Source organism: Apodemus sylvaticus, chromosome 5 (assembly GCF_947179515.1).
Source record: "Apodemus sylvaticus chromosome 5, mApoSyl1.1, whole genome shotgun sequence".
Lineage (NCBI taxonomy): Eukaryota > Metazoa > Chordata > Mammalia > Rodentia > Muridae > Apodemus > Apodemus sylvaticus.
This window is the reverse complement of record NC_067476.1, coordinates 150,198,136-150,212,308: the sequence shown is the minus strand read 5'-3', so window position 1 is coordinate 150,212,308 and position 14,173 is coordinate 150,198,136. Positions and strand designations below refer to the sequence as shown.

Genomic DNA, 14,173 nt, shown 5'->3' with positions numbered 1-14,173 from the left:
AAATATAAAGCATATATAAACTTCAGATAGAATTACTTTCTATATTATTTAATAATTTTTGAAACTGTATGGTGGATGTCACACCCAGTGTTTTACCTGTCTGGGCCCCATCAATCCCCAGAGCCTGTCCTCAAAGTATTTTGATTGTTCCTACTTTTTGTTTTTCTAGTTTGAAACAGTATCAAGCTTTTGGCAAAGTTGAAGACATAATGCAGAGAACCTTTTTGGAAGCATTTTGATAGTTACCAGAATGACAAGCCATAATCTCAAGTCTTTAGTGTTTCCCCCTATGTATTAAAACAAGTCAACCATCAGCAGGAGAAAGCCACACACTGTAATCCTGGGCCCACCCCGGTTTGCTGGTTGCACAATGATGGTTTATGTAGAGAGTTATGCACGGCACTTACCATGTTTCCTTAGTCAGAGTTCATCTGATGCTGTCCTCACAACTGGTTTGAACTTCATCTTAAGCAGGACCATGGCAGCAGGGATGCTAAGACCCCATGGCATCCTGGTGGTTGGCCCGTGGCTTCAATTTGTCCCGTGGCCAATCATCCCATTACCTGTTGACCATCATTGTCTTGGTTCTTTCCTATTGGTGTAATTGGGCTATCCCAGGCTAGGTGATGATTCATAAAGAACAGAGATTCTTTGGCTCATGGTTCTGAAGACTGTGAATTTCAAAAGCATTGCCCTGGCATCTGCGTGACAGGCTTGTTAGCGGGTCAAATCATCAGAGGTTGGGGAAGGCCCAAGTAAAACAGTGTTTTCGGGACATGCCATGAACTCTCAGTGTCTGTGGTCGCCTGCACAAGAGCTACCAGACATCATTCTATCATGGAGTAGAAAGGAGTTCACAAGCCCCCAGCCCTAATGAAAGAGCGGGGGGTGGTTTCTTTTAGGGTCCCTGGTAGGGCCCAGGTGTTCCAGTGGATGGGCTCACATCCAGGAGATGTAAGTAGTTCAAACTGGAGTTGAGGAGTTATGGGAGAAGAAAAAGAGGACAGGACATTAGGGATGGATTTGGGAGTCATTAAGTGGAGAAGTTGGGGCTCAATATAATCAAAATACATGGTATGAAATTCTCAAAGAACTAATGAAAACATTTTTCAAACATGTGACCAGGAATCACATGGTAAGACAGAACAAGCAAGTCAGCTCAGGCATGGATTCCTTCCCTAAGAGAACTGTGGACTCCATTGCAGCGTCTATCACGGGGCCCATCAGTCCCCATTGCGGGGTCCATCATTTTTCCTCATCCTTTCACCTGACACTGGTTCAATCCTTTCTTCTACAAACTCTCATTCTACTCCAATTGAGTTTACATAAATATGGACTCATGACTTGACCTTGATTTATTTGACTTTCCCAGTCCAGGGACTAGACATGAAACCTTGTGATGCCTACATGGGTGTGTTCACTGGGTGAAAATTCAGTAAGGATTTGTGTGCATGTGTGTGTGTGTGTGTGTGGTGTGTGTTACACAAGAAAAAATAGCACTTGCTCCAAAGAATTCTATTATAGAAAATAAATATGTGATTAAATGACAAATATTAAAATCAGTAGGTGTAATGTAATGAAAACTTTATGAAAAATGTGTGACTTAATTAGGTGTAGATGAAGGGGATCTGCATGTTGATAGAGCGGAAAACCTGAATGGCTTCCTAAATGATCACCAGCGCTCAGCCCTAGGTAATGAATAACTAAGAGCCTCTATTTTTTCCTGTGCTTTCCTGCTTTTAACATTTCCCAAACACAAACATGTAAAGGTGTGGCCGGCTCCACTGGGCAACGGAAAAGAAGGCGAGAGGACATTGTGAAGAGCTGACCTCAGGCCAGATGGTAATGTGGATGGAGTGGGGACTTGGTACAAAACCAGGCAGGGCACTGGGAGGCCATGGGAGGCCTGGGGTTCCCACCTCCCCACCAGGGATGCTTTGTGCCCCTAGCAGGTCCTGTGGCAACCCTGAGTCTCCTGCCAGCTTTGCAGCCTGATGCCCACGGTTGGCTTCATGAAGTGGCAAGTGGTCCTCCAGATGCTATTACTACTCCTCGGCATGTCAGGGCTGCCAGCGTGGGCAAGATGGAAGGACAGATTTTTCTCTGAAATACAAATTCCTGATTACAGTAGGTATTTTGGATGGGCTTCAAAGTGGGGACTGGGCAGAAAATGAATACTCCTAACCCTTCTCTAGTCCCGTTTCAGAGAGGAAGCAGGGGTGGGCTGGGCACCCCACAACATCCCTCATTCTGAAAGCCAGGACACTGGAAGGAAACCAAATGTTTAGGTCTCAACCTGGAGGGTGTCCCAGTGCTGCAAGTAAGACATTATTTTTATGTCTGTTGGGGGGGGGGGGTTGTGGCAGTCACACTGCTTCTGTCTGGGAGGACACTGATCTGTAGACAGTTCTAGGAATTTTAGAGGCCGCCTGGAAGGCTTCTAGCTCAAACTGCTGGGAGCTGGTACTCGCAGTTCTGATCTCCAGAAACTGACAAAGGGTTTTGAATGATTTATTACTATGTGCCTCCACCATTTAAAGGGAATTGGGTGTTTTAGAACCTTGGCCACAGTGAGAGAAAAGATGATGTGAGTTTTATAGAAGTCCCATAGTAATTTAAAAAATTCTACTGAGTGGAAGGGAGATGGATAAAGACTGAAAGGAGGAACATTTTGAGAGAAAGCGGAGTTTCTGGGAAGCTGTTTTGAGGGTGTTTTTCCTCTATGAATGTCTGAGCATCCCATGTATGCAGTGCCCACAGAGGCCAGAAGAGGGTGTCAGATTCCCCACAACTGGAGTTAGAGACAGTTGTGAGTTGTCTCTTTGGAGGCTGAGACTCTTAACTCTGGTTGTCTGAAAAGGGCCCTGATTCTTTGTATTAAAACGTTAACATATATTATTTGTACAAAACATAGGTTCTGGCATGACATTTTCACATGGTAGATGAGGTACTTTAATCACAGCACTCCCCCCCCCCCCGCCAGCTTCTCTCCATCCTTCCTCCCACAGGGTCTCTTCCCCCCCCCCCAAGTAAGACACTCCAACCCTCATTGCTCTAAAATCACTAGCTTCTGCATATGAGAGAAAACAGACATCACTGGCCTTGCTGAGCTGTACTTCTGTTGTTTAACATGGTGATGTCTGCCTCCATTCATTTCATCCTTTTTAGGAATAAAATGTATACAAATTCTATTATATGCATATTGTATAATTATTATATACTATCAATAATATGTTATATATACGATATCACATATCGTATATCATATATATCATATATCATATGTCATATATTATATATTATAATGTATTATATATTAATAGCATATTATATCTGTTTATATACAGTTTATTCATTGATGGGCACCCTAGGCTAATTCTATACATTGACTTGTGACTGTTGCTGCCATGAACACGGGTATGCAGTATCTATCGTAGGGTGTTCTGATTCCTGGGAGATATTCCCAAGGATAACATGGTGGGGTGTTGTGGTCATTCTATTAGTTTTGCAGGGTCTCCCTTCTGATTCCCACAGCACCTGAGCTAAGCCCCCTTTCCACTAACCCACTTTAAAGGCCCCTTCCCCTGCCTCACCTTTCTAAGCAGTGTTTGCCATTTTGGTTGGGGATACATAACATTTTCCCCATGCATTTATCAGCTATTTTTACTTCTGTTCAATAGATTATTCATCTTTTAAGATGTTTATTGTAGCGCAGGATGCTTTGAAATGCCTAGAGCAGTGGGTCTCCATCTGTGGGTCTTGACCTGTGGGTCTCCATCTGTGGGTCTCGACCTGTGGGTCTCGACCCTCTCAAAGAGGCAACTCTTTCACAGGGGCCTTGTATCAGATATCTTGCATATCAGACGTTTATATTAAGGTTCAAAGCAGTAGCAAAATGAGTTATGAAGTAGCAATAAAAATAATTTTTTTATGGTTGGGGGGGTCACCACAACATGAAGAACTGTATTAAAGGGTCCCAGCGTTAGGAAGGTTGAGAACCACTGATCTAGCGGAAAGGAGGGCTGGGGGATGGGCTCCTGAGGCTGCAGGCTCAACAACTTTCTAAAGAAGACTCCACTAGTTCCGGACATAAAGGAAAGAATCAGCAGAGGGCCTCAAATTATAAAGCTTTGGCACAGCAAAATAGAAGAAAGAGACAGCCTAAAGGAAATCTCTGCAGGCTACTTAGTATCCAGAGTGTGTAACAATATAAAGAATCAAAAAGTCAACTCCCAGGAGGCGGGTACTTTCCTACACCAGGACCCAATTCCTCCCACCCTGTAAAATAAAGAGAAAATGAAGGCCTCTTTGCTTTGCGAATTAGACTTAAGTTTCTGAGTTTAAAGTCCATGTGGATAACATTACAGTGCCTTGCGGGAGTGGCCCTTTCCTCCAAGAACCAAATAAGAAATCGCTAGGCTACTGGGCAGGGGGAGGAAGCAGAAGGGGCTCCCCGAACACTGGAGCTGCTGGCAATAGTGAGAAATGCTCTTGGTTAGGGGAATCCTGCTTATGTATTCCTTCACAGTCTTAACAAGGCCCAAAGTGCAGCCCTGCCTGGCGCGGCCGACCAGCACCCAGTGCAAAAGCTTCTGCAGGGCGCACCTGGACTGTGAGGAGGAGTTTCGCTGCTGCCACGCCTTCTGTGGCAATGTCTGCTTGCGCCTGGAAGAGGCGGGTAGGTTCTGAAGAGCACTTCCCCTCTTCGTTCAGGTTACAAGACCTTGGAAACCCAAACTGTGGGAAGAGACAGCATGGTACTGTGCCTTCCAATCTGAGGAACCCTGTGTCTCCATCCTGGTTTCAGGCACCGGGTCTCCACTTGCAGGCCTACCTCATTTTGCCAAACCCCAGAAAGTATGGCAGCCATGTCTATGTCCAGTGGGTTATCATCCCGTAGGAGAAACTATATATGGTCATCTTTTAAGCCACAAAACCCAGTCATAATCACCCTTAGAGAAGTCTGTTTCTCTCTGTGGTGTGACCGCTATCGTCCTATCCCTTTCTCCTCTAGAGGGCGCAAAGTCAAACCATAAAACCAGCAATTTGGTGCCCGTGGTTGTACAGTAAATCAGCGTCGTTTCAAGCCACATGGAAAGTGTTGGAAGACCAACCTCCTGTTGGACCGTCCTCTTGAATCAGGTGGGGGTAGGGGTGAGGGTGCCCAGACAATGTCTTCCCTGCCTACCTCCTTCTCCATAAGCTGTTCCAGGAACTGAGGTCCTCCTTTGGTCTATAGTTACAGAATGGTTGCTGCCCCAGCTACTTTCTCTGACTCCACCCCTCCTCCCAGTTCCCTAGCCCCTACCTCCTGGTCTAGATTTTCCCTACTTCCCACTCCTTAGCAGTCTAATCCTTTTCACCCAGACTCCCAGACCTATTTATCTTTGCCTATTGACATGACATAATGAAGAGAAAGCTGCTTATATGGGGTGGGGGAAGTGTTCTTTTTGGCCAATAAGGATACTGTTATTTTGAATTCTCCATACCTGAGACTATCTCAGGCCCTTGATTCTAGTAGGTTCCCCACAAGTTACTTCCTTATTTAATTAGTCCATGGACATGAAATCTTACATAAATATGGCTACACCAATGATTCAGAACTGAAAGATGGCATTTTTTGCTCTAAATAAGCTCTCCTCTTAAACATTACCTGATTGTCACTATGATTCAGTCAATTGTTTGGGGGGGGCTGTAAGGGTCTTTTCAAATGTAAGAAAATGCTACAGAAAGAATAAACAATGTCTAGAGGGTTGTCAAGAACTCAGTACGTGAAGATTGTGTTCGAATCTACCTCAAATGAGTGCAGGGGTCACTGGGTGAGTGCAGGGGTCACTGGGCGTCACTTTTAGTATATTCACCGAGGAAGGGGAAAGTCACATGATTCAAACAGGTAGAAGTTAGAAAAGGGTGTAGCAAGAAGGGACCAAAGGGTCAGGGCCTTGACACATAGAGAAGAGATGTTCCGTGGGCTGTGGCACTCGGGTAGGCCTCTGGAAGAAGAAATGCTTCATTTTACCCCAGAGGATGAGACAGAGTGGGCACATGGCAGAGTGAAAATCATAAACATAGAGTGGGGTTGGGGAAGGGCAAGACAAGTCATAGGCAGCAATGCCAGGTTCCTCCTGCTTCTACCTCAACCACAGACGGAGCAGGGTGGACTGATGAACTGAGTATGAGGCTGTGGGCTACAGACACATCTTCACTTGCCAGCCCTACCTGCTTGGCTTCTCCTTTTATACCCACAAATCTGGACGGCTCAAGTAGTTTGCGAAAAACAGCAAAGGAGGGGCTGGAGAGTCTTCTCAGCAGTTAAGAGCACTTGCTGCTCTTGCAGAGGACCCAGGTTCAGGTCCCAGCACGCACAACCATCTTTAACTCCAGTTTCAAGGGATCCAATGCCCTGGTCTCTTAGGCATTGCATGCGTGTGTTACTTATATCTATGTCCAGGTAAAACACTCGTATACATGAAATAACGACAAATAGTTTTTTTGAAAAATAGGAAAGGAGCATAAATAGGCACAAACTGGTAGATGAGCCTTCAGGAGTCCCCTTAGCAAGCTGGCGATGAACGGACGGACATACAGACCCAACGCTAAACCCCTCACCAAGCAGCATCTGAGCTTCCAGAAAGATGTCGCCCATCACAGGGCAAGGGTAAGATTGAGTGAGGAATTGGGTTAGGGAGGAACACAGGGCAAAAAGAACCCTGATACAAGCACTGTGGGCCAGACCCTTAAAGTTGTATTGGGTTAGCTTGAAGCGATTGCTTTAGGCAAAAGTCACTGGCTGTTTTCTGTTGAGCAATTAAAAAGAAGTCAGAGAGGCAAACGCTGGTGGACAGTACGTTCATCTCCCCTCCAGTGCACCCGGGAACACGCAGAGCTGATGGCCGTCCTGCTTAATTCACTTCAGAAGATTAGTATTCAAAGGCGTGGGTTGGGAGTCCCCCTAGGTATCTGATTTTAGCTTTACTGGTTGGAACGGTTTAAAGCAGTGGTTCTCAACTTTTGGGTCCTGACCCTTTGCTGGTAGAATAACCTTTTCACGGGAGTCGATTAAGACTATCAGAAAACACAGATGTTTACATTACAATCCATAACTAGTAAACTTACAGTTATGAAATAGCAATGAAATAATTTTATGGCTGGGGATCAGCATAACATGAGGAACTGTATTAAAGGATGAAAGGGTTAGAAAGTTTGAGAGTCATTGCTCTAGAGTTACCTGGTTTGACATTATAGCAAGACTGATCAGCAGATAATTTAAGTGTATTTCTCCAATAACCAAAAATAATAAATAAATAAATCAGCACATGGACATTTTTTAAAAGGTCTAATAGATTTACATTAAGGTGGCCACAGTATGATTAAACTAATAGTAAAATAAGATATATAAAAAGTTCATTTATTAAAATGTAAGCACTGGTCTTTTTTATATTTGTTATTTATGCACATGAAGGTTGGAGGACAAATAATTCTCAGAAGAAGAAATTCAAATGACCAACAAATAAAAGCACTTGATTTTTTTTTTTGTTTGTTTGGTTTTGGTTTTTCAAGACAGGGTTTCACTGTGTAGCCCTGGCTGTCCTAGAACTCACTCCGTAGACCAGGCTAGCCTCGAACTCAGAAATCTGCCTGCCTCTGCCTCCCAAGTGCTGGGATTAAAGGTGTGTGCCACCACTGTTGATACTAGACTTTAACGTCCTCATTAACATGGTGACGGGCCACCAGTAAATTAGCTCAGCTGGCAAAGGCGTTTGCTGCTTAAGCCTGGTTACCTGCATCCAATATCCTGAGCCCACATGAAGGTGGGAGAGAAAAACTTCACAAAGTTGTCCTCTGACCTCCATATAGACATGCACAAGCATGGATACCCACTCTCCCAACCCCATGGCACATAAATAAATAAAAATAGATAACTAGATAGTGTTGGATGTGTTTACTTAACTTGATTTAATGATCTTACAGTATATATACACATCAAAATGTCACATGAATACAGCATCCATATCTAAAAACGTTGCCAGTTATGAAAGTGGTTTAATAAAGCAATGAAGATCAATATCATCAGGATGAAATAAATATAGATTATTTAAGAGAGAGAGCATCAATACTATAGCCGAGGAGGAGAACACAGGATGATAAAAATATCTGAAACTGTACCAAATAGAATACATAGAAATATAATGTATCACTATGTAAAAAAAAGGTAACTTAGTTATTGATAAAAGTGTTCTCAGTAGAGAAGTAGCAGGAACTTGGTGGCTGCAGCAGAATATCTTTAAATGTTCCTTCAAAATATCTATTCAACTGGCTAGGACACTCTCTGGGAAACATTTGAGAGTTAGAATAAACATGGCCTATATGACAGCTAGCGTTGGGAGCTAAGCCACACAAAACCCCACTAAAAGAACAATTAAAAACTGAACTTGTTGAAGAAATATAGTTAAAAGAAGAGTCCTATGTCTGGGGTAGGAAAGGTAAAGGTTTAAAAAAAATTATTGGTGCTGGGTGAGTGGGGATGTGTCTCTGTGGTATAGTACTTACCCAGTATGTATGCTTCTAGGTTTGATAACCAACACCCCAAAGAAATAAAACAATTAAAACTTTGCAGGTATGGTGGTGCACACCTTTAATCCCAACACTTGGGAGGCAGGGACAAGAGGGTCTCTGAGTTAGAGGCCAGCCTGATCTATAGAGAGTGTTCCAGGACAGTCGGGGCTACACAGAGAAACCTTGTTTGGAAAAACAAACAAACAACAACAACAACAACAGCAGCAGCAACAACAACAACAACAGCAACCCCAAACCAAACCAAACCAAAACCCCCAAAACCAAACAAAAAAATTGAAAAAAGTGCCAGACATATAAAACTAATAAACTAATAAAAATCTTGGGAGATTCTTCTAGATTGTGTGAAAATTTTATAATGCTTATAATTGCCAAAAGGCCAGTTCCAAAAGCTGGCAAGAAAAAACCAGGCCACTCAGAGAAGGCAAGAAAATGTCTGAATAGGAAAGTATGGGAAATATCTCTATGGTTAATAGAGATAAAAGAAGGAACTTATCCTCATTAATATTAAAAATTCAAATTTCATCCACAATCATATACGTTTTTATTGAGACAAGGTTTCTCTATGTTGCCCTGCCTGGCTTAGAACTTGATATATATACGAGGCTTGCCTTGAACTTACAGAGATCTGCCTGCCTGTGCTTTCCAATGGCTGGGAGTAAAGGCATGTGCCACCACTGCCCAGTTATGTGTGTATTCTTACATGCATGGTAAACATGAAAAGGTCCTGACAGATGCCGTAGAAAGGGAGCAACAGAACATCCCACTATCAACAGCAGCTAGCAAACCCATGGAAATGTTTTAAGAAATAGTTTGGCATTCAGAAGCTGAAGATATAGAAACCATGCAACCTAACCAGCCGGGATGCAGCCGTATAACCTGTGAGAACCCCCGACTGTGCACTCCAGCAAACACACACACGCTTGCTCACAGCATTTTTGCGTGTTGAGAAATGTAAGGCACCCAGGACTGGGAGTTGGCTCCATGGTGAAGGATCCGCACAGCAGGTTCGGATCCTCACCGTTCATGTACATGCAGGGTGGGGCGTGGTGTCCTGCTTGTGATCCCAGGTTTGGGAGGCAGAGATGATGGATCGGCAGAGCATGATGGGTAGTTTTGGGTTCGACTGAGAGACCCTGTTCAACATGTCAGGAGGGGAGTGGGTGAAGACCAGTGCCAACCTCAGGCCTCCACAAGCACATACACTCTCACGTGTATTCACTCACACACGCAAACATGCATGCACACTTGCATGCCAGCACACACATGCACGTGCAAAAAGAGTTGTAAGCAATCTAGATGGCAGAATAGAGATATTGTGGTTATCTATACAATAAATGGCACTGGAATTAAAATCACATCACAGACACACACACACACACACACAGAGAGAGAGAGAGAGAGAGAGAGAGAGAGAGAGAGAGAGAGAGAGAGAGAGAGAGAGAGAGAGAGAGAGAGAGAGAGAGAGAGAGAGAGAGAGAGAAGTATTTTAGAAATGACTCTGTTTACACAGAACAGAAGAAGATGGTAATTAAAAGATGTGTTTGGCCAAACATGGTGGTCCACGCCTTTAATCCCAACACCTGGGAGGCAAAGGCAGGCAGATCTCTGTGAGCTCAGGACTGGTATTATCTACATTTTGGGTTCCAGGACATGCAGAGCTAAGTAGTGAGGCCCTGTCTGTCAAAGCCCCAATATATGAGGAAATATATTTTTGAAAATATGAAGGAAAGAATGAGTCCGTTAATAATAGATGAGCCTTTGGGGGATTTGAGGAGATGAGATTTGGAAGGAGACAAGGAGCTTCGGGGGTGGGATGTACTCTCTTTCAACCTCAGTGATACTTAGTGAGTGGGCACGAGAGTGGTCAGGTAGAATATTAATCTTTAATGACTATCTCAGCATTCTCAGCATTACTTTTTTTACACATGTTCTCATAAAAGATGTTCTGCCCTTTCTCTCCCCTCAGAAACAGAACTAGTCAACCTTAAAGCCATTAGATAGGGCAGATCAAGGTGGATATCTGCCCTGAGGAGAAGGGTCCAAGGGGCCTAGTGTGGGCGTCGGAGCTGGAACAGGTTGGAGGGCATCTGTGTGGGAGAGTTGTTGGCACCCAGGGCAGAACCAGCTAGGTGCAGAGGATGCCTGCTGGTGCAGGGGCAGGAGGCAGTATGGAGGGAAAGTTGCCCCGAGGAGGATGATAAACGCTCCCAATGAGATGGAAGGCAGGGGGAGCAGCCTGGCACAGGAGGAGCACCTGAGTCATGTGGGGAGGGTGTCCAGGCAGGAATGCAGCCTGGTGGAGAAGCTGGGCCAGTTAAGTTCTTCACCTCAGAGGAGGCTTGGCATGGAATGTGGTCGCTGAAAGGAGGTGTCTGTCAGGGTGTCTGTGAGAGCAAGACCCAGCAAATACAGTGCAATCTCAGTGCGGTCCCAAGGGTGCCCGGGCAGATGTGGAGCGTCAGAGGCCAAGAAGACTGAGAACATATAGCTGCTATGAGGAATAATAGCCAATCTTAATGCCGAGGGCTTTCTCAGAGCAGGGTATCACTAGCTAAGCAGATCCAAGAGGCCACTGATTTCCAGGGATGATCTGATGTAGCCATGGTACCCTAATCAAATGAATTGGGCGTCTGTAGGTCAGATGAAAAGGGCGTCTATAGATCAGATGAACTAACTGGGCGTCTATAGGTCAGATGAACTGGGCGTCTATAGATCAGATGAACTAACTGGGCATCTATAGATCAGATGAACTGGGTGTCTATAGAGAGAATGTTCCAGAAGCTCTCCATCAGGATATAGCTGAGCATTTTCTCATGTACATGTACACATACATGTTTATATGTGATACATAACATTGTTGAAGTTAAAAGGGAGTAATAATGGCACATTACATTGTTCATCACAATTATTCATTCCACGGGAGGACTGGGCATTGATCTTTGACTCCTGGAATCTATGGAAGGAATATGTAGCCCTTCCTCACTGGCTTCAGCCAATGAAATATTGGCTGACGCAACCAAGCACTGGAAGATTCGTTTGTCACTGCACACACATCCTTAAAAGACTGCCGAAACATTGGTACCAGGCTGGCACACAATTTTTGGTGGGCAGGTGAATTTACAACTACAGAATCTTTGAAATGAATTATTGAAATGAATCCTCATATGTCATTAATAACCATAAATGTCAATCAATGGGTAAATATTGCCATACTGGAATTTTATTTTTGTTTTGTTTTGAATTTTTGGTTTTTTTTTTTTTTTTTTTTTTTTTTTTGAGACAGAGTTTCTCTGTATAGCCCTGGCTGTCCTGGAACTCACTCTGTAGACCAGGCTGGCCTCGAACTCAGAAATCCACCTGCCTCTGCCTCCCAGAGTGCTGGAATTACAGGCATACGCCACCACCGCCCAGCTATAATGAAGGCCAGTTTTTGTTTTGTTTTGTTTTTTGGGTTTTTTTTTTGTTTGTTTGTTTTTTGTTTTTGAGACAGGGTTTCTCTGTGTAGTCCTGGCTGGAATCTACTCTGTAGACCAAGCTGGCCTTGAACTCAGAAATTCACTTACCTCTGCCTTCCAAGTGCTCGGATCAAAGGCGTGGGCCACCACTCCCTGGCCCATACTGGACTTTTAAAAAGGATTTATTTTTCATTCATGTGTATGTGTGTGTCTATGTGAGTGATTGCTGTATTGTATGTCCTTGCAGACCCACACCAAGGCCTCCATGGCCTGTGTTTAGAATGCTTGGTGTGATTCAAGAGAATAAATGAATGTCATTGTCTCTTTGTCAAGATTTGAAAGTATTATTTGTTCAGTCTCATCCACTTGTTTTTAAAATTTTTAATTAAAAAAATTTTTGATGTATATAGGTGTTTTGCCTGCATGTGTGTCAATGCATACCACACGTGCACTCGGTTCCCATAGAGGCCAGAAGCAGGTGTGTCAGACACCATGTGGGTTCTGGGACCCAAACCTGGGTCCTCTAGAAGACTAGCCAGTGCTCCTAACCACTGAGCTATCTCTCCAGTCCCTTGCCCTCGATCAGATTTATTGGAAATGTTTTCCACTGTGTCTTTAAATTTATTTTATTGAAATTTTGATTTCCAACATTTCCATTTTTTCTTCCCCCCTCCCCCACAAAACATTTTAATTCTTGATAGAGAAACATGAAAAGTTATGGAAGTTTCACCTCTCCCAGACAAAGAAAGAAATCTATTCCTGCCTGCGCCCATAGCATTATTAATGACGAGTAAGAGGCTCACACCCACAGTAGCCTCAGAAGTCAGGTAAAGGGGAAAGTTCTCTTCCACATAAAACCATTCCAAGAAGAAAAGAGAAATTTCTCTCTCCTCACTGGTCCATAATTCTGCCAGCTTCAAATGGCTTTTAAATAAAAGCTGGCACAAGAACCAGGTACCCAGATTTCCATCCAGAGCTTCTGACGGGTAGCACGAGTTGCCAGCCTAGAGGAAGGGTTACACTTGACAGTAGAGGATAAGGATAAGGACGTCATCCAAGAGAGCAGCACACACTGGGATGCTAGTCTGAAATGCAGCAGTGGCCATGGTTACCACCCCTCTCCTCCTCTTGCTTAGTGATTGATAGGTGGCTGAAGCATCAAAGCAACGTAGAGCAAGGAGAGTCCAGTGGTTCTGAGACCTCAGTGTAAGAACAACGGTCAGTTCTGCTTGAGAAATCCTGATGAGCAGCCTACAGGCCACTCTATGTGTGCAAGATGGCAGACAAGATGGCAGACAAGATAGTAGACAAGATGGCAGACAAGATGGCAGACAAGATGGAAGCAGAACTACTGCCCTCTGCTGTCCCAGCTCCAAATGGCATTTCCAGTTTTTCAAGAATTCCACTTTCCATGTGGCTGACTTGCTCATTCACACTGATGCTTTTCTTGTCCGCATTGTTGGTTTTGTCCTTGTGTGATGCTGGTGTCTCGGTCCAGGTCCTGAACTGAATTAATTTGCTCTGTTGTGTCCTTTCCAAGGATGTTGTTGCTGTTGTTATTAACTTAGATTTATTTATCTTGTGTGCATGAGTGTTCTGCTTGAATGTTAGCAATGTGCATTGTGTGTGCCTGTGCTCCGGGAGGTTAGAAGAGTACATTGGTCCCCTTGGAAGTAGAATTACTGGTGTGAGTGACCACGCAGGTGCTGGAATGTGAACACAAGGCTCCCACAAGAGCAACAAGAGCTCTTAGCTTCTGAGCCATCTTTTCAGCCACCCATCGATCATTTTTAACTAATGAACTTTGTGTATATGTTTGCATGTGCAGTATATGAGTATGTTAGGTATATGCATATATGTGTACATGTGTGTGCACATGTGTGTGTGTGTGTGTGTGTGTATGTATGTATGCATCTATGTGTGTGCACAGAGGCTAGGGGATGATGTCATGTGTCCTCTGTCACTCTCTGCCTTATTCTCTTGAGACAGAATCTCTCACGACACCTGCAGATCTCATAGCTAGGCTGGCAGCCCGCAAGCTCCAGCAATCCTCCTGTCTCCACTCTGCTTCAACACTTAGGTAATAAGTGTGCTGCAGCAAGCTGGGCTACAATTGGCTTTTCACATGGGGGCTGGGATCC

General features: G+C 44.1%; 1 protein-coding gene across 1 annotated transcript; it reads left to right on the top strand.

Annotated features, from left to right (window-relative positions):
- The first annotated feature begins 1,994 nt into the window (after positions 1–1,994).
- LOC127684989 (WAP four-disulfide core domain protein 13-like) lies at positions 1,995–5,070 on the top strand. The gene is made up of 3 exons (XM_052181733.1): positions 1,995–2,127; positions 4,529–4,678; positions 5,015–5,070. Exons 1-3 carry the CDS (start codon positions 1,995–1,997, stop codon positions 5,068–5,070), a joined length of 339 nt encoding a protein of 112 aa, XP_052037693.1.
- Positions 5,071–14,173: the final 9,103 nt, after the last annotated feature.

Coding starts and splice junctions, on each gene's coding strand:
- LOC127684989 (XM_052181733.1), top strand. CDS start 1,995: ATGCCCACGGTTGGCTTCATGAAGTGGCAAGTGGTCCTCCAGATGCTA. Junction 2,128..4,528: donor AATACAAATTCCTGATTACA/GTAGGTATTTTG, acceptor ATTCCTTCACAG/TCTTAACAAGGCCCAAAGTG. Junction 4,679..5,014: donor CTTGCGCCTGGAAGAGGCGG/GTAGGTTCTGAA, acceptor TTTCTCCTCTAG/AGGGCGCAAAGTCAAACCAT.